General features: G+C 35.0%; 1 protein-coding gene across 32 annotated transcripts in view; it reads left to right on the top strand.

The window, feature by feature from the left end:
• The window catches only part of IL15 (interleukin 15), a 104,827-nt gene extending 88,976 nt beyond the window's left edge, over positions 1-15,851 (top strand). For 17 of the 32 annotated variants that reach the window (XM_054683396.2, XM_063809882.1, XM_063809884.1 and 14 more), the window contains 6 exons: positions 1,758-1,868; positions 2,862-2,959; positions 4,318-4,402; positions 10,332-10,376; positions 12,239-12,376; positions 15,130-15,851. In XM_054683396.2, coding sequence (XP_054539371.1) covers positions 1,857-1,868; positions 2,862-2,959; positions 4,318-4,402; positions 10,332-10,376; positions 12,239-12,376; positions 15,130-15,240 — 489 coding nt within the window. In that variant the 5' untranslated portion in view covers positions 1,758-1,856 and the 3' untranslated portion in view covers positions 15,241-15,851. Of the gene's footprint in view, positions 1-1,757; positions 1,869-2,861; positions 2,960-3,451; positions 3,571-4,317; positions 4,403-10,331; positions 10,377-12,238; positions 12,377-15,129 lie in introns of those variants that run through there. The other 15 variants (XM_063809893.1, XM_063809898.1, XM_063809896.1 and 12 more) reach the window with 2 other exon arrangements.
• Positions 15,852-22,790: the final 6,939 nt, after the last annotated feature.

Raw genomic sequence — 22,790 nt, forward strand, 5'->3', positions numbered from 1 at the left:
TGTGGTGTTCTCTTATAGCAGCAGAAAATGGATTCAGGCAGCAAGCAGAGCTATAAAATACTTCTTTTTTTTTTTGAAATGGAGTTTCACTTTTGTTGCCCAGGCTGTAGTGCAAAGGCATGATCTCGGCTCACCACAACCTCTGCCTCCCGGGTTCAAGCAATTGTCTGGCCTCAGCCTCCCGAGTAGCTGGGATTACAGGCATGCACTATCACACCTGGCTGATTTTGTATTTTTTTGTAAAGACGGGGTTTCACCATGTTGGTCAGGCTGATCTCAACTCCCGATATCAGGTGATCCGCCTGCCTCGGCCTCCCAAACTGCTGGGATTACAGGCACGAGCCACCACACCTGGCCAATACTTCTTTTCATCTATACTGGCTTCCATTATCATGATTTTGTTAGATACTTTTGAGGACATTTTCTATTGCATTCCTCCATGTTTGGCAACCACACTCTATGGTGGAGTATTCTGGCTAAGCACTTCGTCTTCTTTTACTTATACCAGCAGGATGTAGTTGAGCAGGGTAGTGAAAATCCATTGTGACATTGTAAAGGCTCACTGCTATAAGAGGCCAGGAATGAAATTTTCATTGTTTACAAAAGTAGCTTCGTAAGGCCTAATTAAAAATTATATCACCCATGGCATTGCTCAATCCCAAGTCAATATTTTTTTTTTTTGAAAAATGTGGATTCAAGGATACCACAACTAAAAGGGATGTAGGGAATTTAAGAGGCTTTGGATGAAATGATGAAGATTACAGTAAAGTTTTATAAAAAATTTGAAGCACTGAGATAATATAGAAAAAGGGAATAATTATAAAATGAGAGTGATAAGGAAGGTTTGCTTTAAATAAACCAATCAATGAGTGATTTAGATCATATGTAATAGGAATATTAGATTTGATATGTTCTTGTGGACAAAAAGGTATTTCTATTCGATACACCTTTATATCTTGCTTAATACCTAAATAAGTGTTAGCTTTTTCTTTCTATGAGTTATAGATAATACATTTTAAAGCAGCCATTTTTATATTTCAGAAACATCTGAAAAGTATAATAATTTAATTCTTTGAGTTTATGGAACTTAATTCAGTGAATATTTATGTCATGAGTTGTGGCAGATTTTGGTTTTTTGTGGAAGAGGTCACTATGTATATACTATTTTGAAGGGCAGAAAATAGTTGTTTGTATTTTTGTATATTTTGGTTATAAACTGCTTTTAATGGCATGGAGTTGAATTTAGGGATGTTTAATCTTCATATTCTTCACTTGATTTGAGTGAGAAAAAATAAAATTTTCTTGGTTATAAAATTATCAAATGATTAACAATGGTTTCTTTAAAAGACTGAAGATACATATTCAGTGGCTGTAGAAAAGGCTACTGCTACTGTAAACTGGATTAACAATCAGTACTTCTACAAATCTAAGTATTTGTTTGTTTTTACTTTTTACTAGTATGACTCTGGAATTTTTCAATTCAGGGAAATAATAGAATAGAAAAGTTTTGCAAAGGCGTTGTAATCAGACAGAACTGGCCTCAAATCCTGGCTGTCATGTACTTGCTATGGGCCTAGAGTAGCTTACCTAAATGCTACTAACCTTCCTCCATACCATTATTGTAAAGATTAAAGGTGATGCATCTGTTAAGTAACTAATAGAGTGCTTATTAAAAGGTAGGTGTTCAATACATATTAATTCCCTCCCTTTTTCTTACTAGTCCACTTGTGTTTTTAATGGATCATACTTTACCCTAGATTGTACTGTAGGAGGCATCGTGGATGGATGGCTGCTGGAAACCCCTTGCCATAGCCAGCTCTTCTTCAATACTTAAGGATTTACCGTGGCTTTGAGTAATGAGAATTTCGGTAAGAAAAAAAATAGATGAAAATATCCTGTGGAATTTCCCTAAAAGGTCGTCTGAATCTCAGAGTCTTTGCAATAAGTTACATGGTTATTCTCCAAAGATCTTGAGATATCACAGATGTCTGTTCACATTTAGATTGTTCTTATTTTGAAAATAAATAGGTTTTCAAAAACTCTATTGACCATCTTGATAGGCTCTTCTTGTCATTATAAACGTGTTATTTCACTTATCCCACTCTTTTGTGTTCTCTAAATGTCTTTGTACTCACTAAATTGTGTAGTCTTAGAGGGCAGGGTGTGGGTATCATTCATCTTTTTGAAAGGAAGCATGAACAATTAGTGGTTAAGGTGGCAGTTAACACTGCTTTCTGAAACTTTAAAAGCTTCGACAACACAAAAGAGGCAGGTGAAAGTACCAAAACTCTGGTAAGTTCTAGGGTAAATGATTTTCCTAAATCACCAAGAAAAATTATTAGTCACTCTCAAGATGGAATACAGTATCTGTAATTGGTTCCATTTTATCCAATTTTTCACCAAATAATATTAATATAATTCATTTTCATAATTTACATGAAGTTAATATAACTATTGCATCTCTGTTAGTAATGCATGTTATTAACCTGTGCTGTATAAAATATTTTGACCTATTAAAAAAGAGAGAAGGATGAGCAGGAGGTCAAAGATAATATAAAAACATTAAGTGGTGACATTGGTATGTATGTAAATTAACAAATATGTCAACTTTGTTAAATTATCTTTGACATGCATCTGCAGAAATATCTGTTAAGGAACTTTGTGCATAAGAGACAGAGTTGGAGGTAGGAGAGAAAGCGAAAAAAGATAAATTATAGTTTTATTATTTTTTGATAAGGGGCATTAATTATGAAATTATGACAAACTTACATCTTTAGACCTAAAAATATGTTGACATGTTATTTTAAACCTCACTTTTTAACTAAAAAATTTAACCATTTGTCTATGATTATATTTTTCAGAAACCACATTTGAGAAGTATTTCCATCCAGTGCTACTTGTGTTTACTTCTAAACAGTCATTTTCTAACTGAAGCTGGCATTCATGTCTTCATTTTGGGGTAATTTTATCTTTAGGCATAAATAACATTATGTTCATGGTCATGATGATTGTCCTTGGATATCTTTTCCATTAAATTAGTTTACGTTCAGTTTGCTTATATCTCTAGGTACTCAGTATCTGGGGGATAGAAGGCAGACTATAGAGATTTAGAGAGGTTTGGTAAACACCTAACTGAGCATTTTTCTACATCGTGGTAATAGTCCAAATGAGCATTATAGCCCTCAAATAAATTGGGCCTTTTGATATTTAACTGAACTTGGAAGTACACCACTTATTGATAGACTACATATTTTTCATGGCAATTAAAAGTAGATATTTAGAATTTGCTTATGTTACTTTTTTATCTGTCCCTGACACTGACTCCTCCTATCCCTTGATCTTTATCCTAGTTCAGTTTAAAACATTTCTTTCTTTATTTAAGCCTTTTGTTGTTTCCTTCTAATAAAATTCATATGTTTCCATGACTATTAACTTTTTTCTTCTCTCTTAGATGCAGCTAATATACCCAGTTGGCCCAAAGCACCTAACCTATAGTTATATAATCTGACTCTCAGTTCAGTTTTACTCTACTAATGCCTTCATGGTATTGGGAACCATAGATTTGTGCAGGTAATTCTTCATCATAAGACAGATTAGTGTTGACTATCATGCTTCTGTGTAAGATCCATCAGGAAGTGAGTGATTACTTTTCCTCAAGCTCTAAGCATCATTCCAATGTTACTTGGTCAGTATAAGTGTATTTTGTCTGGATATTAAATTTTAATTTTTATGAAATTTGTGAAAGTGAGTAAGTATATGATCATTCAGCCTACACTGGAATGAAGTCTGTACTGTTTATGGAGAAAACTGCTGCAAGCATAGTAAGAGTGTGAGCAACATGAAAGGGGCATGTTTAATGTATAGTAAAAAAAAATTTACTATCAAAATCATTACATGAAAATGATTATTACTCATTTTAAGAATTTTACCTATTTATTAGACTTCAAAGTCTCTGTAAATCTCTACTTAAAGGAAACTAGTAATTCATTCAAAATCATTTATTGAGCATTGCCACACATCTGGCACTGCTTCTATTTCATTGTGATAAATTGAGCCAGTTTATTTATAAAGTATGCCTACAATTAGGCTTTTCTCTAATCCGGGTTGGTGAAGCCTCAAGTTATCATAAAATGCCAAAATTGTACTATATGCTCAATGTTTATGTTCAGTTACAAGGCTGTTGAATGCACAGAAGCAAGGATAACACTGATTTTTTCACTGGTCAGAATAAAAATTATTGATTGCTCTTTTGCTTGTAGTATTCATCAAGATGAATAGGCTCCTTCAAAATGCTTTGCTCTATGGTTTTTCTTTCAGCTGTTTCAGTGCAGGGCTTCCTAAAACAGAAGCCAACTGGGTGAATGTAATAAGTGATTTGAAAAAAATTGAAGATCTTATTCAAGTGAGTACTCATTTTTCCATAAAATGCCTGGTATAACTGCTATGGAGTTTGTCTCTCTCTGTGTTTTTCTGTCTGTCTTAAGGAAACCACACTTGAAACAATAATATTTTTGTAGAAATTTATGATCTTGTAAAGCTCGAAAAGAAGTCTTTTCCTTACTGTTTTAGAATCTAATTATCTTTAAAACGTAATTTATAAGCGGCCCAGACGGATGAGTTCTAGTCTGCACAGGTGAGGTATTCTCTTCCTCTATCTGGAGAAGCCAGATATCTTGGTGGCACCTGCAGGGAGAATGGCTTGACCCAGGGAACAGCTGTTGTTGCTTGTGGACTAAAGGCCCTCTTCTCCCACCTCGAGAAAACAGGTGGCCTGACCTAAGGAAGTGCTTCCTGCCATAGCAGGTAATACCAGCTTCAGTGGAAGTCTCGATGGCACCAAGCATACCAAAATAGCACCACAAAGTTCTGAAAACTAAATTGTCATTGGAATCACAGCATTAAAAAATAGGTTAGAACTTGCATGCTAAGTCCAAACAAGCTGACTGCATGTTAAAATAGAAGATTTGAATAGGACCAGAGTGTCCTAACATAATAGACATGAAGCCAAGATACAATTGAAAATCTCCCATTGTACCAAGAAATAGGAAAGTTACAACTTAAATGAGAAAATATAGTCAACAGACTACAAAATTGAAGTGGATCAGATGTTGGAATTCTCTGACATAGATTTGAAAGCAGACATTATAAAAAGTGCTTGAAAAAGCAATTACAAATGCCCTTGAAGCAAATGAAAAACTAAATGCCTTAACAAAGAAATAGAAGATATGAAAGGAACCATATAGAAATTATAGAACTGAAAATATAACTGAAATATAAAGCAAACTGTAAAGGCTCATTAGTAGAATGAATGACAGAGGAATGATAGTTAATTTGACAACAGAATACTAGAGAGACAATTGACTTAAGAAAAAAAAAGCATCACTGATCTTGACGACAGTAACAAAAGATTCAGCATTCCTATGGTTAGTATCACAGGAGAGTATGAGAATACACCAAGTAAAAGAGAGAGATTGGTTGAATTCATAACAAAACACCACCCATCTATACTATCTATAAGCAGTTCACTTCTAGTACAATGACATACATAGGTTGAAATTTAAAAAGACAGAAAAAGATATAGCATACTATAATGGGTTGAATAGTGTCCCCCCAAATTTCACATCCTCTTGGAACCTTAAAATGTGATCTTATTTTGAAATAATATCTTTGCAAATATAATTAATGAAATTAAGATGAGATCATACTAGAGTGGGGGGGGGCCTAAATCCAATGACGAGTGTCTTTATTAGAAAAGGAAAGGACACAGAGTAACTCACTGGGAAGAAAGCCATGTGAAGACAGAGGAAGAGATCAGAGTGATGCGGCTATAAGCCAAGGAAGGCCAGAGATTGCCAGGATCCACCAGAACCTTGGGAAAGTCAAGAAAGGATTCTTCTCTAGACCCCTCAGAAGGAACATGGCCCTACCAACACCTTGACTTTGGACTTCCAGTCTCCAGAACTGTAAATGAATAGATTTCTGTTGTTTTAAATCACCCACCTTGTGGTAGTTTATTACAGCAGCTCTAGACTGATACACATGCATACATTAATTATAAAAAGCAGAAGTGGCTATATTAACATCAAAGTTAATGTTATTAACATAAAGTAGACTTTACAGAAAATAAAGTTGCTATAATCCAGAGGGATATTACAAAATGATAAAAAATAAATCTGTGAGGAAAACATAATGTTCTTAAATGTATACACATCAAACAACGAAGCCTCAAAATCTGTGAAACAAAAAATAATAGGGATAAAAGAGAAATAGACAAATCCACAATTATTCTTGAGGACTTCACCGCCTCCTCCTCAGTAACTAATGGAAGTACTAGACAGAAAATCAGAAAGGGCATAAAAATACAATATAACCAACCAACAGGATCTAATTTAATACATAGAGCACTACACCCAACAACAGCAGAACACACTTTCTTTTATCAAGACTAAATATATACTGAGCCATAAAAGAAACTTTAAAAATTTTTTCAGAACTTAAATCATGCAGAATTTGTTCTCAAACCACAATGGAATCAAACCAGAAATCAAGAAATTAAATACAATGGGCAAATCTCCAAATGCTTGGAAATTAAATACTATACCTCTGTATAATCCATGGGTCAAAGAGTAAATCTCAAAGGATATTCATAATACATAGAATGAAAAAAATGAAATACAGCATATCAAGATATATGTGATGCAGGTAAAGCAATACTGACAGGACATTTTTTTAAATCAAATGAATACATTAGAAAAAAAGGAGAATTATCAAATCAAAAATCTAAGTTACTGCTTCAAGAAACTAGAAGAAGTAGAGCAAAATAAATTCAATACAAGCAGAACAAAGAAAATATTTAAATATAAGAGCCAAAATTAATGAAATTGAAATCAAGAAAACAATAGAAAAAATTAATGAAACATAAAACTGGTTATTTGGAAAATCAATACAATTGATCTTTAATTGACAGAAATAAGAAGAGAGAAGACACAAATCTCAGGAATGAAATTTGGGGCTGTCACTACAGAATCTGCAGTCATTAGAAGGATAATAAGAAAAACTATGAACAATTTTATGCTCACAAATCTGATAACTTAGAGGAAATGGACCAATTCTTCAGAAACCACAAACTACCAAAACATAATGAAGATGAAATAGACAATCCAAACACTCATATAATCACTAAATACATTGAATTCGTCATACACAAGCTCCCAAAAAGGGACCTTCAAGCCTGCTGGTTACACTGAATCATTCTATCAAATATTTACAGAAGCATTAACAACAATTGTACAGTCTCTTCTAGAAAATAGAATAGGAAGGAACATTTTCCAGTTGATTTTAGGAGGCCAGTATTACTGTGATGCTAAAACCAAATAAAGACATTACTAAAAAAGACAACTACAAAAATATCTCCCATTAACTTAGATATTAAAATGCTCTATAAAATATTAACAAATCAAATTCAGCAATGTATAAAAAGAATTATACACCATGACCGAGTGAGATTTATTTCAGGTACACAAGTCTTGCTCAATTATTTGAAAATCAAGCAATGTAATCTACCCTATCAACAGGCTAAAGAAGAAAATCATATGTAGAAAAGGTATCTGATAAAATGCAACACCTCTCATGGCCTGTGTCCCTCCCTATGCCTCCTGGATTTATATGTTGAAGTACTAATTGCCAGTATCTCAAAATGTGATTGTATTTTGAGATAGGGTCAGTTAAAATGAGGTCATGAGGGCAGGTCCTACTGCAATATGACTGGTATCTTTAGAAAAACAGATAAGGGTATAGATACACAGAGATAGAAAACCATGTGAAGACACTGGGAGAAAATGGCCACCTATAAGCCAAGGAGGGAGGACTCCAAAGAAACCAACACTGCTGGTACCCTGATTTCAGACCTCTAGCCTCCTGAATTGTGAGAAAATAAAGTTCTATTATTTAAGTCACCAAGTCTGTGGTACTTTTTATGGCAGCCCTAGCAGACTGATATAAACACCTATTGAAGATAAAATTTCTTAGAAAGTAGGTGTGGAGAACTGCCTCAACTTGGTACAAAACGTTCAAAAAGTCTAGAGCTACCATACTTAATGGTGAGTACAAGACTGAATGTTTTTCTGCTAGGACTGGAAACTAAGCAGGGATATCTTCTCTCACCACTTTTACTCAACATAATTGTCTGAGTTTTCTGTTGCTTATAACAGAGTACTTGAAATGCATAATTTATAAATAAAGGAATTTATGTCTTATGGTTATGAGACTGAAAAGTTCAAGGTTGAGGAGCCACATCTGGTGAGGGCCTTCCTGCTGGTGGGGGCTCTCTGGAGTCCAGAGGTGACAAAAAGCATCACATGGCGAGGGGCTGAATGTACTCATGTGCTAGCTCAGGTCTCTCTTCCTCTTCTTGTAAAACTACCGGTTCCCTTTCCGTAATAATACATTGATACTCTAATCCATTCATGAGGGCAGAGCCGTTGTGATCCAATTACCTCTTAAAGCCCCACCTCTCAATACTGCCACATTGGGGATTAAGTTTCAACCTGAATTTTGGAGGGGACATTCAAACCATAGCAATAATATTGGAAGTTTAGCCAAATTATGAAGCAGGAGAGAAAATGTATGAGAAAAAAATAAATAAAAGGCACACAGATTGGAAAGGAAAATTATACATCACCCCAAGTTTTTTGGAGAGAAAGTAGTAAAAATGGGTATATTTTGTTTAGAAAGTAATGCAAATTAAAACCACAATGACATATTATTACATGCAGCTATAAGCGTATACAGAATAAAAAATAGTGATGATGCTAAGTAAATATAAATGAACAAGGGTGATAATGCTGGCAAGGATGTGGAGAAACTGGATCATTCATACATTGCTGGTGATGATGTAAAATGATACAGCCACTGTATAAAATAGTTTGGCAGCATCCTATGAAACAAAACATGCATTTGTCTTACAATCCAACAATTGTACTCTTAGACATTCATCCTTGATAAATGAAAACTACGTGCACACAAAAATATGTACATGAATGTTCACAGAGATTTTTTCATGACTGCCAAAAACTGGAAACAGATGTGCTTCAGTTGGTAAAATCTGTGATATATCATGTCAGGGAATACTACAGAGCAATAAAAAGGAACAAACTAGTGATACCCACAAGTTAGGTGGATCTCCAGGGTATTATGATGAGTGAAAAAAGCCAATCTTCATAAAGAAACTGTGGTACATTTATAAAATAGAATATTATCCAGTGATAAAAAGAAATAAGCTATCCAGCCATGAAAAGAAATGGAGAAACCTTCAAAGTCATATTGTTGAGTGAAAGATGGGGACGCCAATCTGAAAAGGCTTCACACTGTATGATCCCAACTATGACATTTTGAAAAAGGCAAAGCTATGGAGACAATAAAAAGATCAGTGGTTGCTAGGGGTTTGGAGGGAAGGAGAAATGGCTAGGCAGAGCACAGGCTACTTTTAAAGCAGTGAAAATATTAATATATGGTGATGGGTGGCATTATACATTTGTCAAAACCTGTAAAACATACAACACAAATAATGAGCCCTAATATTCTGTACACTTAAGATCATAATAGTGATTCACCAACTATAACAAACACACCACACTAATGCAAGATATTAACAATAGGGAAACTGGGGTGGAGAACAAAGGGGTGTATAAGTCTCTGTACTTTCTGCTAGTTTTTCTGTAAACCTAAATAGCTCATAAAAATGTCTATCAATTCTTTTAAAAGCTAATTTCAGAAGGTTACATATGATATGAGTCCATTTACATAATATTCTTGAAATGACAAAATTATAGGCATGGAGAGCAGAGAAGTGGTTGCCAGAATTCAGAGAGATTGGGTGATGATGAGGTATGTATGGGGAGAAAGGTGACTTTGGTTATGAAAGAATAGCAGCAGAATCCTTGTGGTGATGAAACTATTTTGTGTCTTAACTGTGGTGGTGGTGATGTGAATTTATGCAAGTGATAAAATTGCATAAAACTTCACACATATGCATGCACACACACTGTGGCACATAAAACTTGTGAAATCTGAACAAGGTGAGTGCATTGTATTAATGTCAATTTTCTGATTGTAATACTGTACTGTGGTTATGGAAGATATTACCACTGGGGGAAGCTTGTTGAAGGGTACACAAGATCTCTCTGTATTTACTCTTACAGTTTCATATGAATTTTAACTTATCTCAAAATAAAAAAAGAATTTAAAACAATTTAATGTTTTCAGTAGGTTGTTCTCATAATATTTAAAGCAGGGCATAGTTTTTAATATTGTCTAATTTTGTTTCCTTTCAGTCTATGCATATTGATGCTACTTTATATACGGAAAGTGATGTTCACGTGAGTATACTTTTTTTCAAAATTGCTATTTGTCTTGTTATTAAAGTTTTTAAAAGTATATTTTTGTAACAACTAAAATATGGTAGTTTTAAAATCTAACTTTTGGTGTGTTTCTATAATATATGATCAATGAGTTTTATTAGTGATTATTGAGATGGGACTTGGGGACAGATAGCTACATAAATGCTATTTTTGTAATGGTGCCAAATCAAAATATTAAAAGAGTCTTTTCCATCAATGTCAAACAAGATACATTATACGTTTTTGTGATGCAGTTGCATCATGATGCAATTAGATGCAAAAGTCAGATTAACTGATTCAATTTAAGAGTAGCCAATATATCAGTTTTTCCAATGCTGTAATGTATCACCATCTGCAATCATATTTTCCATAAATTGCTTAAAATCATTCATGTTCTGCATTTTACATGATTCTCTACATTTGTCAGAAAAAGATTCTAATTATTCTCTATGTGAGAAAGGAAACATAACCCATGAAACTTATTAGAACTGAAAAGTGGTCTTGAACTTGTTTCATTAATACCCTGACATTTCCTAAGGAATGTAGGATTTGTCATGTTGGTGGTGGTTCTTCCCTTCAGTATTGTTACTAAAACCAAGAAATGAATCCCCAACTTCACGTCAGGGAAAACAAACTCTATGTCCTCTCTCCATTATTCCTCAATTAGAACTTCTCTTACATAGATGACTTTCTAAGCATTGGAAAGAAACCATAGTCAGAAACTAGAAAAAAGAGATATTCACTAACCAATTGGGTCATGCTGCTGCACAAAGAAATTGTCTCCCTCCTCTGGCTTCAGCATGGATTCTGTTTTTCTTTGCATTTTTTGTAAAATGGAAAGTAGTCAATTAGCCACCAAATTCAGCATCCTGAAATTGCTTTTTTGCAAGAAGATAACTTTGCAACCCATGGGTTAGAGAAACAACCTTAGATTTTAGATTTTAGATTTTAGAAGTTTAGATTTTAGAACTGACTCCACCACTTTTTACTTGTGTTACCTTGGAGATTGCTAAACATTTCTGAAGCTCATTTTTATTACTGCTGATATGGTGACAGTATTTGTCTTTCAATCCTAAGCAGTGACTGTTGGGGTTAAGGAATATTACCAGTGCTGGGCACATGGGTGTATTCCTTCATTTTTTTTCATCCATTCAGTAAGCATTTGTGAAGTGTCTGCAGGCTCCCAGGTACTGTGCAAGGTATCGAGGACACAAAGTCAAATAATGGTCAAATCCCTAGATATTCCTTGTTTCCTTTCTTTAAGTTATTGTTAAAGTAAATGTTGTGGAAAACATATTTTTGTGGCACCTAAGAGAGCCTTTTCTGATTTGATCTGCCCGTAAGTGGACACTAGTCCTGCTTTGATTTTTCTAATAAATTTCTTGGAATTACTTCTCTCCCTCTGGAACTTTGGAACTTGAAAGAACAGTATAATTAGCAGCTACCACTATTTAAAATGTTAACAACACAATTTGATTCTAAAAATTCTTACAAATAAGCTGTCTATATTGATGTTTTCAGACTCTAAGGCCAGTATTATTACCCTTTCCACAGGCAAAATGTGCTCGGTGAGAAGAACTGGCCACTATTTCTGCATTTTCTAGTTTCATGTTCTTCTGTACAATATTGCCATCCTTCTTGATTGTGTTTTGTTGGTTTGTTTTGGTTTTTATTTTAAAGCCAAAAGAAAAAAAATTAAGCTGCCTCCTATGTAAAATTTCTTAAGGATATTGTGTATCTTTATAAAATATTTGGATTGACTTTTTGAAAATCAAAATTACATCAGTATGAAAATTAATAATCAGAAAAAAGTAATTGTTCTTTATAACTTTTATTTTTAGCCCAGTTGCAAAGTAACAGCAATGAAGTGCTTTCTCTTGGAGTTACAAGTTATTTCACTTGAGTCCGGAGATGCAAGTATTCATGATACAGTAGAAAATCTGATCATCCTAGCAAACAACAGTTTGTCTTCTAATGGGGTGAGTTTTCCAACAGTTGCTCAGAGTTGCATCTTATGTTTTGGGCCTGATTTGGAGAAGTCATTCATGGACAAGCAGATCCTCCTAAGGGGCAATCAGGAGAAGGAGTCCTGTTCCAGTGGAGTGGCATGCAAAAGTGGCACCATCTCCAGCATGCACACAATGCTAAACTGTTCAATGATTGATTCAGTAGACAAACATTTACAAAATAATGCCAGGTAGTGTGCTTCAGTGCTAGAATTATAGTTGCAAACCAGACAGACAGGTCACTGACCTCAAGGTGTTTATTGTCAGGTGCAGTGGATAGACATTAATCTAATTACATACTCAAATGTCTAACATCAATAATAGTAACTCACATTTATTGAGTTATTACTGTATGCCAGACACTATTCTTTGAGCTTTAAATTGATAATTCATTTAATCCTCATGATAAATCTGTGAGATAGTTATCTTTATTTCTGTTTGAATGTTGAAGAAATTGTAGCACTGAGAGCCTGGATCACTCGCTTCAGTTCATACAGCTAGTAAAATGGGGAGCCACAACTCTTACCCGAGCAGTCTGTCTGCAGAGTCTGTTATCTCATGAGAAGATAAATGCTTTAAAAAGATAACAATGAAAATATTAATGATTCGAGTATAATCTGGGACATCCCAGGCAACTTGAGCAGTAGAGGGTTCCAGGAGAGCAAATTCTAGGTACTCGTATGATAGGCTGGGGAATCAGCTGTGCAATGGCCCTGAAGTGCAAAGAATTAGGGCTTTCATGGCAAAACACCAGTGGCCAAAGCAAGGTAGAGAGAAAGCAGTTTTGCAACAAAGAGGCATAATCAAATTAGTTCATTTCATAAATACTTTTTAGCCCTCAGGAGACAGTATGAAAAAATACCCATAATCCCTGCTGTTAAAGAGGGAGGAAACAGAAATAAACCAAGCACTCAGCAAATGAGTAATAAGTTAGTTATTTATGAAGTCCAGTGGTGAAAAAGGACACAGGGTAGGGGCACTGGGGCTCCAGTTAGGGTAGGCTGAACTAATAAGCTGCCATTTGACAAAGATGTGAGAGAATGAGCCTTAAGGGTATCTAGGAACATATGTTTAGGCAGAGACAACTGAAAGTGCAAAGGCCCTAAGCTTGTGTGGGTGGACACCTTGACTTTTCTCTAAAAATACAAGACTGCTTTAGGTCTTTGCTTCAGTGTCACCTTCTCAGTGATTTACCTATTTACAGTTGCAATCCCTTCCCTATTTGAGCACTCCCTGTCCCCTTCTCTGCATGTCCCATATCTGGAATATGATATATTTTATGTAATGGGCATTGTCTGTTTTTCCCTACTAGAATGTCAGCTTAAAATGGACAAGTGTTTTTGTTTTTTATTAGTACTATATCCAAATTCCCAGAACAGTGTCTCATATATATTAAATACTTTACATATGTATGAAATGAATTTATTAAGGTTTATAATACTCTTATGATGTTATCTCCATCTTATTGGTGGAAAGAGTGAGCCATGCAACAGGTAACTCATGGCAAAATAAATGATGAGCTCTTTAATGTGAATGTTGATAGTCATCCTCATCATGACAGAGTGTGACATACGTGCTGGAATGCGTGGGCAGGACTGCACAGTCAGAAGACCTGGATGTGAAGAATTTCAGTTGATTATGTCAGTTGAGATGAGTCAATATCTCTGTCTTCCTATCTGACATGATTATTTTCAGGATCAAATAGGACAGCATTATATGAAATATGACAGTGCTTGGCATAGAGGATGTGCTTGATAAATGTCGCTGATTCTGAATTCCAAATAGTTAATGGATATAAAATCTAATTTTTATTTTTGCTGGCACAGCCTTCATGGTTCAGATGATCTCTAAAAAGTTTATTCTTAATTGCTACATTTGGAACATTCTAGTTATCCATGAGACTGTGTTTGAAATACAACAATTTGTGGTATTCACCTAAATGGCTCAGTTCAACCAATGGGTGATTACAGTGTGTCAGGCCCTGTGCTAAATGCTAGGGAAACAAACATACTGGCTTTGACCTTCTGGCAGACAGCTTAGAGAATAGTATTACGGTATAAAAAGAGTAAAACTTCATAATATGAATAGAATACATGACATATTGTGAGAGAGGTCTAAATAAGGGGTTCTGAGATGTAAAGATGGGACATTGAGTCCAGCCCTAGGAGCCCAGGGGTTCAGAGAAGCCTCCCTAAAAGAGTACCTGAATAATCTTAAGTGCGAGTAGCAGCAGCTAAAATAGGAATGAATGTAACAGAGAGAAAAGCAAAGGCAGAGAGGCATCTAATAGTATGCTGTGCATGGCAAGGAAAGCCAGATGCTCACTCAGTGTTTCTAGGGCATAACATTGAGGCACGGGGGATATGTGAAATAAATAGGTAAGGAACAGCTCATGGAGAGCCTGTGTGCTATGCAGGGAGGTATGGTCTTTATGCTAGAAGCAGATGATAGGAAACCATTGAAGGGCTCAAAGCAGAAACTCCATGGTCTGATAGACACAGCTTATTTTTCTCAATGTCCTTAACCCATTATTGGAAAAATAAACATATATCAAATCTCCCTGTTCTCTTTTCTCATAGTTCTTCCTAATATGCTATTTATTTGCTAAAGCTTTCATATCTCAAGACCTCCCCATATGGTTCAAACGATATGATATTCCCATTCCCATGAATGTATATTTAATTTAATTATAAATTGCCAATTTAATCTCTCTATATATTTTGCAGAATGTAACAGAATCTGGATGCAAAGAATGTGAGGAACTGGAGGAAAAAAATATTAAAGAATTTTTGCAGAGTTTTGTACATATTGTCCAAATGTTCATCAACACTTCTTGATTGCAATTGATTCTTTTTAAAGTGTTTCTGTTATTAACAAACATCACTCTGCTGCTTAGACATAACAAAACACTCGGCATTTCAAATGTGCTGTCAAAACAAGTTTTTCTGTCAAGAAGATGATCAGACCTTGGATCAGATGAACTCTTAGAAATGAAGGCAGAAAAATGTCATTGAGTAATATAGTGACTATGAACTTCTCTCAGACTTACTTTACTCATTTTTTTAATTTATTATTGAAATTGTACATATTTGTGGAATAATGTAAAATGTTGAATAAAAATATGTACAAGTGTTGTTTTTTAAGTTGCACTGATATTTTACCTCTTATTGCAAAATAGCATTTGTTTAAAGGTGATAGTCAAATTATGTATTGGTGGGGCTGGGTACCAATGCTGCAGGTCAACAGCTATGCTGGTAGGCTCCTGCCAGTGTGGAACCACTGACTACTGGCTCTCATTGACTTCCTTACTAAGCATAGCAAACAGAGGAAGAATTTGTTATCAGTAAGAAAAAGAAGAACTATATGTGAATCCTCTTCTTTACACTGTAATTTAGTTATTGATGTATAAAGCAACTGTTATGAAATAAAGAAATTGCAATAACTGGCATATAATGTCCATCAGTAAATCTTGGTGGTGGTGGCAATAATAAACTTCTACTGATAGGTAGAATGGTGTGCAAGCTTGTCCAACCACGGATTGCAGGCCACATGCGGCCCAGGACAACTTTGAATGTGGCCTAACACAAATTCATAAACTTTCATACATCTCATTTTTAGCTCATCAGCTATCATTAGTGGTAGTGTATTTAAAGTGTGGCCCAAGACAATTCTTCTTATTCCAATGTGGCCCAGGGAAATCAAAAGATTGGATGCCCCTGGTATAGAAAACTAATAGTGACAGTGTTCATATTTCATGCTTTCCCAAATACAGGTATTTTATTTTCACATTCTTTTTGCCATGTTTATATAATAATAAAGAAAAACCCTGTTGATTTGTTGGAGCCATTGTTATCTGACAGAAAATAATTGTTTATATTTTTTGCACTACACTGTCTAAAATTAGCAAGCTCTCTTCTAATGGAACAGTAAGAAAGATGAAATATTTTTGTTTTATTATAAATTTATTTCACCTTAATTCTGGTAATACTCACTGAGTGACTGTGGGGTGGGAAATGATCTCTTAAGAATTTGATTTCTTTCTATTCCATAGTACAAACTCGTTCTCTGTTGAAACATTCTTCTATCACCCCAGTGCCCTATCCATGTACATATGTTCTTATTGCTCTAGTCAAACGGTGCTTATAAATATCTTTCAGAAAGTTTAGAAGAAATCTGTATCCTATTTGACTTCCAATAATCATGTATTGGCTGTCAGCTTCTTACCTACTCTTAGTCCAGAGAAATAGTATTTGGCAGCCACTTTTTAAAGTTTATGGGTTGTGGATTGTGGCAGTTGATTTATTTTTTTTATTTCAATTGAGATAGAATTTTTTAATATACCTGTATTTTTGTTTTGTTTTATGTAGCTTTTCTATTAGGGAGAGTAGGAAAAGTGCACCATTTTCTTCTCTAAGTTTCCAGTCCAGTCTTTAGGGGAATGTTAGTCTTCCTGAGATGGGGGAAGGAAAATCATAATGCCAGTCACTTTGCAAATAATATTTTATAGTGATCAATGGTTCATTTTGGTTACATAGGCATACAAGTGGGCTTAAAACTTGGAATTTACCAGGGCTCAAAATTAAAATTCTTACATTAGTTACTCGATATGGATCACTTCAGTTGATCTTAGAAAACTCAAGGCATAGATCTGCAACCACTTTAAAATACTATTAGTTAACTGAAGAAACAAAATAATAGTGTAAAACAATCTAAATTTTATTTTTCATGCTTATACTCTTGACAAAATCAGTCTTTCAGATTTTGGATTCAAAATCTGCCTGTTTGAACTATCTTCCTTAATTAACCAACTCAGTGTCATTTGCCTAGAGGATACTGTGTTTATGTCTCATTTACTGCCTTAATTGCTGAAAATATCTTCCATGTAGAACATATAATAAAGAAAGCACAGAAACGTATACTTAGAAACTCAAATAGTAAAGGTAAGCGTAACAATATGATATACAGTTCAAAGTTATATTGATGAATTTTGTTTTTATCTTTTCTTAATTTCAGGAAAGTAAAAGACATATGAAAGAATATTATCTCTACATTCTCCCTGGCGATGAACAAAAAGGGCTAGAAGGCAGAGGACATGGAAATGTAAACAGAACCAATATATAATTGTTGAGCCCAGGCCGGGCACGGTGGCTCACGCCTGTAATCCCAGCACTTTGGGAGGCCGAGGCGGGTGGATCACGAGGTCAGGAGATCGAGACCATCCTGGCTAACACGGTGAAACCCCGTCTCTACTAAAAATACAAAAAATTAGCCCGGTGTGGTGGCAGGCGCCTGTAGTCCCAGCTACTCGGGAGGCTGAGGCACGAGAATGGCATGAACCCAGGAAGTGGAGCTTGCAGTGAGCTGAGATGGCGCCACTGCACTCCAGCCTGGGGGAAAGAGCAAGACTCTGTCTCAAAATAAAATAAAATAAAATAATTGTTGAGCCCAGAGAATTTTAAAACCTAATCACAAAGCTAGTATTATATACTCTCATTTTTTTAATCTTAGAAGAGTAAGTCACAGAATTACTTTTTTCTTTTGCTACTGTTGTTGTGAGAAAGGATCACGTGTTTTGATGTGCTACTGTTTATGACCATCAAATTCAATAACTCATAAGGTCAACCAACGTATACAATATGAAAATCAAGTAGTGTGGCTGTTCCTTCCCTTCTCCCCCAACTTAGCACAAAAATACTAGAGAATGCATTTTAGTTCCTTCATCTTTGTTATGTCAGACTTAGCTTAAGCTCTTTGCATTCCCTGTGAGCCATGGTTAAATGCATGCATGCCATATATAAATATTTTGCACAGAGACAATCTCATTTCCATAGAGGTTTGGTTCAATGTTTCTGAATGTGTCTGATGACTGAATTGTGTCCTTAGTAAGAAATTGATTATGCAAGGTAAACTTTAGCTTCATTAAACAGTGTCCTAATTGTAATTGTATAATCTATCAGATGACACGCAGAAGAAAAATTAATGAATTATTAATAAGGGCTAATGATTTTATTCTATATTTTACTTCTTCAATGCTGTACTTCAAAATGACAATTAGAGGAATTGAAGAGGAAATTGTTAGAAAAGTAGAATTGAAAATTCTACAAGTAATTTATACAAAGTTGTCAACACTTTCAGAATATGGTCATCAGAGAATCCAGGGTCACCCAACAGGTGATTTGTCTTCATCATCATCCTCACTTTTTTTTTCATTAACAAATTCTCTCCTTTAGTCATATTGAAAGCATCATTCTTGAAAACCTATTATATGTGAACATTATGTTAGATGCTACAGTTCTAGCTGTGAATAGAAAGCCATAGTCTCAGCCTTCACAGAGATTGCATTTCAGCAGAAGAGCCATATTATCAAAGTAATAACTTGAGAACTTAATTCACTTACCATCATTTCTAATGAACACCACCAGAAGAACATATAATTGGAGGATCTGATTCATTCAAGGTATCAGAATTTCTTTGAGAAAGTGATATCTGAGGCCAACTACGAATTATGATTAGGACTTATCTGGGGTGAAGTGGGAAGAGTCCACCAGCAAAACAGCTTACCAAACCCTTCAGTCAGGAAGGATCATGGCATTTTCATAGAGTGGAAGGAATGACAGTACAGCAAGGCTAAAGGAAAGAACTAAAGAGGAAGCTGGTAAGAAAAGTATCAACTGGTTAGGGCCTAGTAAGAATTTGCTGTCTGACCAAAAGAAATGAGACTTACTCTGACATGCATAAAATATATAGAATGTATTATATACATTCTATATATGAATACCCACACGCAAAAAATAAACTAGACTTTTATCCCACACCACATCAAAAAATCAACCCAAAATGGATTACAGACTACAGACTTAAAAGTGAGAACCAAAACTATGAAACTGCCAAAAGAAAATACAGAGTGAAAACTCCATGACATTTGGTCTGGGAAATGATTTTCTGGATATGATCTCAAAAAGAACAGGCAACAAAAGAAAAAGTAGACAAATGGGATTTAAAAGCTGTACAGCAAAACAACAGAGTTTGAGGAAACCTACAAAATAGGAGAAATTGTTTGCAAACTATACGTCTGATAAGGGAATAATACCCAAAATATATAGGAAACTCAACTCAATCACAAGAAATTAAGTAACCCAATTAATAAATGAACAAAAGACCTGAACAGATATCTATTTCTTTTCTTTGTTTTCTTGTTTTTGTTTTTGTTTTTGACAGAGTTTTGTTCTTGTTGCCAAGGCTGGAGTGCAATGGTGTGATCTCAGCTCATGGCAACCTCTGCCTCCTGGGTTCAAGCAATTCTCCTGCCTCAGCCTCCTGAATAGCTATGATTACAGGCATGCGCCACCACGCCTGACTAATTTTTGTATTTTTAGTAGAGATAGGGTTCCTCCATGTTGGTCAGGCTGGTCTTGAGTTCCTGACCTCAGTTGATCCGCCCACCTTGGCCTCTGAAAGTACTGGGATTACAGGTGTGAGCCACCGTGCCCGGCCAGAGATCTATTTCTTAAAGGAAGACATACAAGTGACCAAGAGATATATGAAAAAAAATGCTCAACATCACTAATCAAAACCTCAACGAGTTATACCCTCACACCTGTTAGAATGAGTATTATTTTTTTAAAAGTTAACAAAAGTTGCAAAGATGTAAAGAAAAGGGAACCCTGCCACTCTGTAAGTGAGAATGTAAATTAGTTATAACCATTATGTAAAACTTTATGGAGGTTTCTCAGAAAATTAAAAATAGAACTACCGTTTGATACAACAATCCCACTGCTTTGAATATATACCCAAAGGAAATAAAATCAGTGAAAGAAATGTCTGCACTCTGATGTCTATCACAGCATTATTCACAATAGCCAAGATATGGAATCAGTCCCTCAACAGATGAACGGATAAAGAAATGTGTACATACAAAATGCAACAGTAGCCATAATAAAGAATTTCTTGTCATTCACTACAACATGGATGAACATGGAAGACATTAGGTTAAGTGAAATAATCCAGGCACATAAAGGCAAATACTGCATGATTTCACTCATATGTGGGATATTAATAAGTTGATCTCAAGAAGTAGTGAATACAGTGGTGGTTACCAGAGGCTGGGATATTTATGCAGGGAGGGAGGGTTAGGGAGATGTTGGTCAAACGATATATATTTATAGTTAGGTGGGAGGGATAATTTCAAGACATTTATTGTACCGTATGGTGACTATGGTTAATGGCAATATATTGTACTCTTGACAAATGCTAAGAATGGATATTAGGTGTTCCCATCACAGAAATGATACCCAAGTAAGATGGTGTATTTGTTAATTACCTAGATGTATCCATTCCACAATGTGTATATATTTCAAAACATCATATTGTACACAATAAATATATAAAATTTAATATATCAATTTAAATAAATTTTTAAAAATAAATAAATCCAGCATTGAAATCTGAAGACTGATAGAATTTATCTGTCATCAAAATCTTAACATAGGGATGGCTTCTTGAAAAAAGGACTTTCTAGATTACTTTTCAGTGATAACAAGTTTTTTGTTTTTGTTTTGTTTTGTTTTTTAATTAATTAATTTATTTTTTGAGATGGAGTCTCGCTCTGTCGCCCAGGCTGGAGTGCAGTGATGCGATCTCGGCTCACTGCAACCTCCACCTCCCGGTTTCACGCCATTCTCCTGCCTCAGGCTCCAGAGTAGCTGAGACTACAGGTGCCCGCCACCACGCCCGGCTAATTTTTTTGTATTTTTAGTAGAGACGGGGTTTCACCACGTCAGCCAGGATGGTCTCGATCTCCTGACCTTGTGATCTGCCCGCCTCGGCCTCCCAAAGTGGTGGGATTACAGGCGTAAGCCACCCAGCCCAGTGTTGTTTTTTTAATTGACAAATAAAATTATATACATTTATCATGCACAACATGACATTCCAAAACACATCTATCAGAATGACCAAACCAAACCAACCAACATGTACATTTCCTGACATAGTTGTGGTGAGAACACAAAATGTACTCTATTATTTTTCAAGAATGTAATACAGCATTATGGTCTCCATGTTTTACGATCTAGCCCTTGAATTTGTTTTTACTATTTAATTGAAATTTTGTAACCTTTGACCAACATCTCCCCAATCTGCTCCCCCACCACTACCTTATCTCCTGATGATCACCATTTTACTTTCTACTTCTTAAGATCAACTTTTTTAGATTACATATATGAATGAGATCATAAAGTATTTGTTTTTACATGCCTGGCTTATTTCACATAACATAATGTCTTCCAGGTTCACCCATGTTGTTGCAAATGACAAGATCTTCCTTTTTTATGGCTGAATAATGTTCCGTTGTGTAGATATACCATATTTTCCTTATCCATTTCTCTGTTGATGGACTGTTAGGTTGATTCTATATCTTGGCTGTTGTGAATAATACTGCAATAAACATAGGGGTGCGGATATCTCTTTGACATGCTGAGTTCATTTCCTTTGACTATATACCTCCAAATGGGATGGCTGGATCATGTGGTAGTTCTATTTTTTTTTTTTTTGGCAGGAACCTCCAAAAAGTTTTCCATAGTGGATATACTAATTTACATGCCCACCAACAATGCATATTCCTTTTTCTCTGCATCCTCTCCAATTCTTGTTATCTTTTCTTTTTCATTTTGGTTTAATTTGCATTTCTCTGAGTATTAGTGATGTTGGACATTTTCTTATATATCTGTTGTACATTTATGTTTTCCTTTTACAAATATCTATGCAGGTATTTACCCATTTTATAATCAAGCTATTTGTTTACTTGCTATTGAGTTGTCTGAGTTTTTACATATTTTTCATATTACTTCCTTATCGTATATGTGGCTTGCAAATATTTCTTCTTTACTCTGGTGATTTTTTTTTTTTAGCTCATTTCATCCCATTTGTCTGTTTTTGCTTTTGTTGCTACTGGGATCATAGCCAGAAATCATTGCCAGACCAACAGCATAGAGCTTTTATCCACTGTTTTTTTTTTTTTTTTTTTGTAGTACTTTTATAGCTTCAAGCTTTACATTTAAGTCTTTAATTGGTTTTGAGTTGATTTTTGTATACAGTGTGAGATAAGCATCGTCTGCATGTAGATATATGGTTTTCTCAACATGACTTACTGAAGAAACTGTATTTTCTCCATTGTGTGTTCTTAACTCCTTTGTCAAAATTCAGTTAGTATAAATGTGTGGATTTATTTCTGGGCTCTTTACTTTGTTTCACTTATATGTGTGTTTGTTTCTATGCAAGTATTACATTGTTTTAATTACTATAGCTTTGTAGCATATTTTGAAGTCAGGTAATATGATGCCTTCAGCTTTGTTCTTCTTGCTCAAGATTTCTTCGACTGTTTGAGATTTTC

The sequence above is a fragment of the Pan troglodytes genome, chromosome 3, assembly GCF_028858775.2.
Source record: "Pan troglodytes isolate AG18354 chromosome 3, NHGRI_mPanTro3-v2.0_pri, whole genome shotgun sequence".
Classification (NCBI taxonomy): domain Eukaryota; kingdom Metazoa; phylum Chordata; class Mammalia; order Primates; family Hominidae; genus Pan; species Pan troglodytes.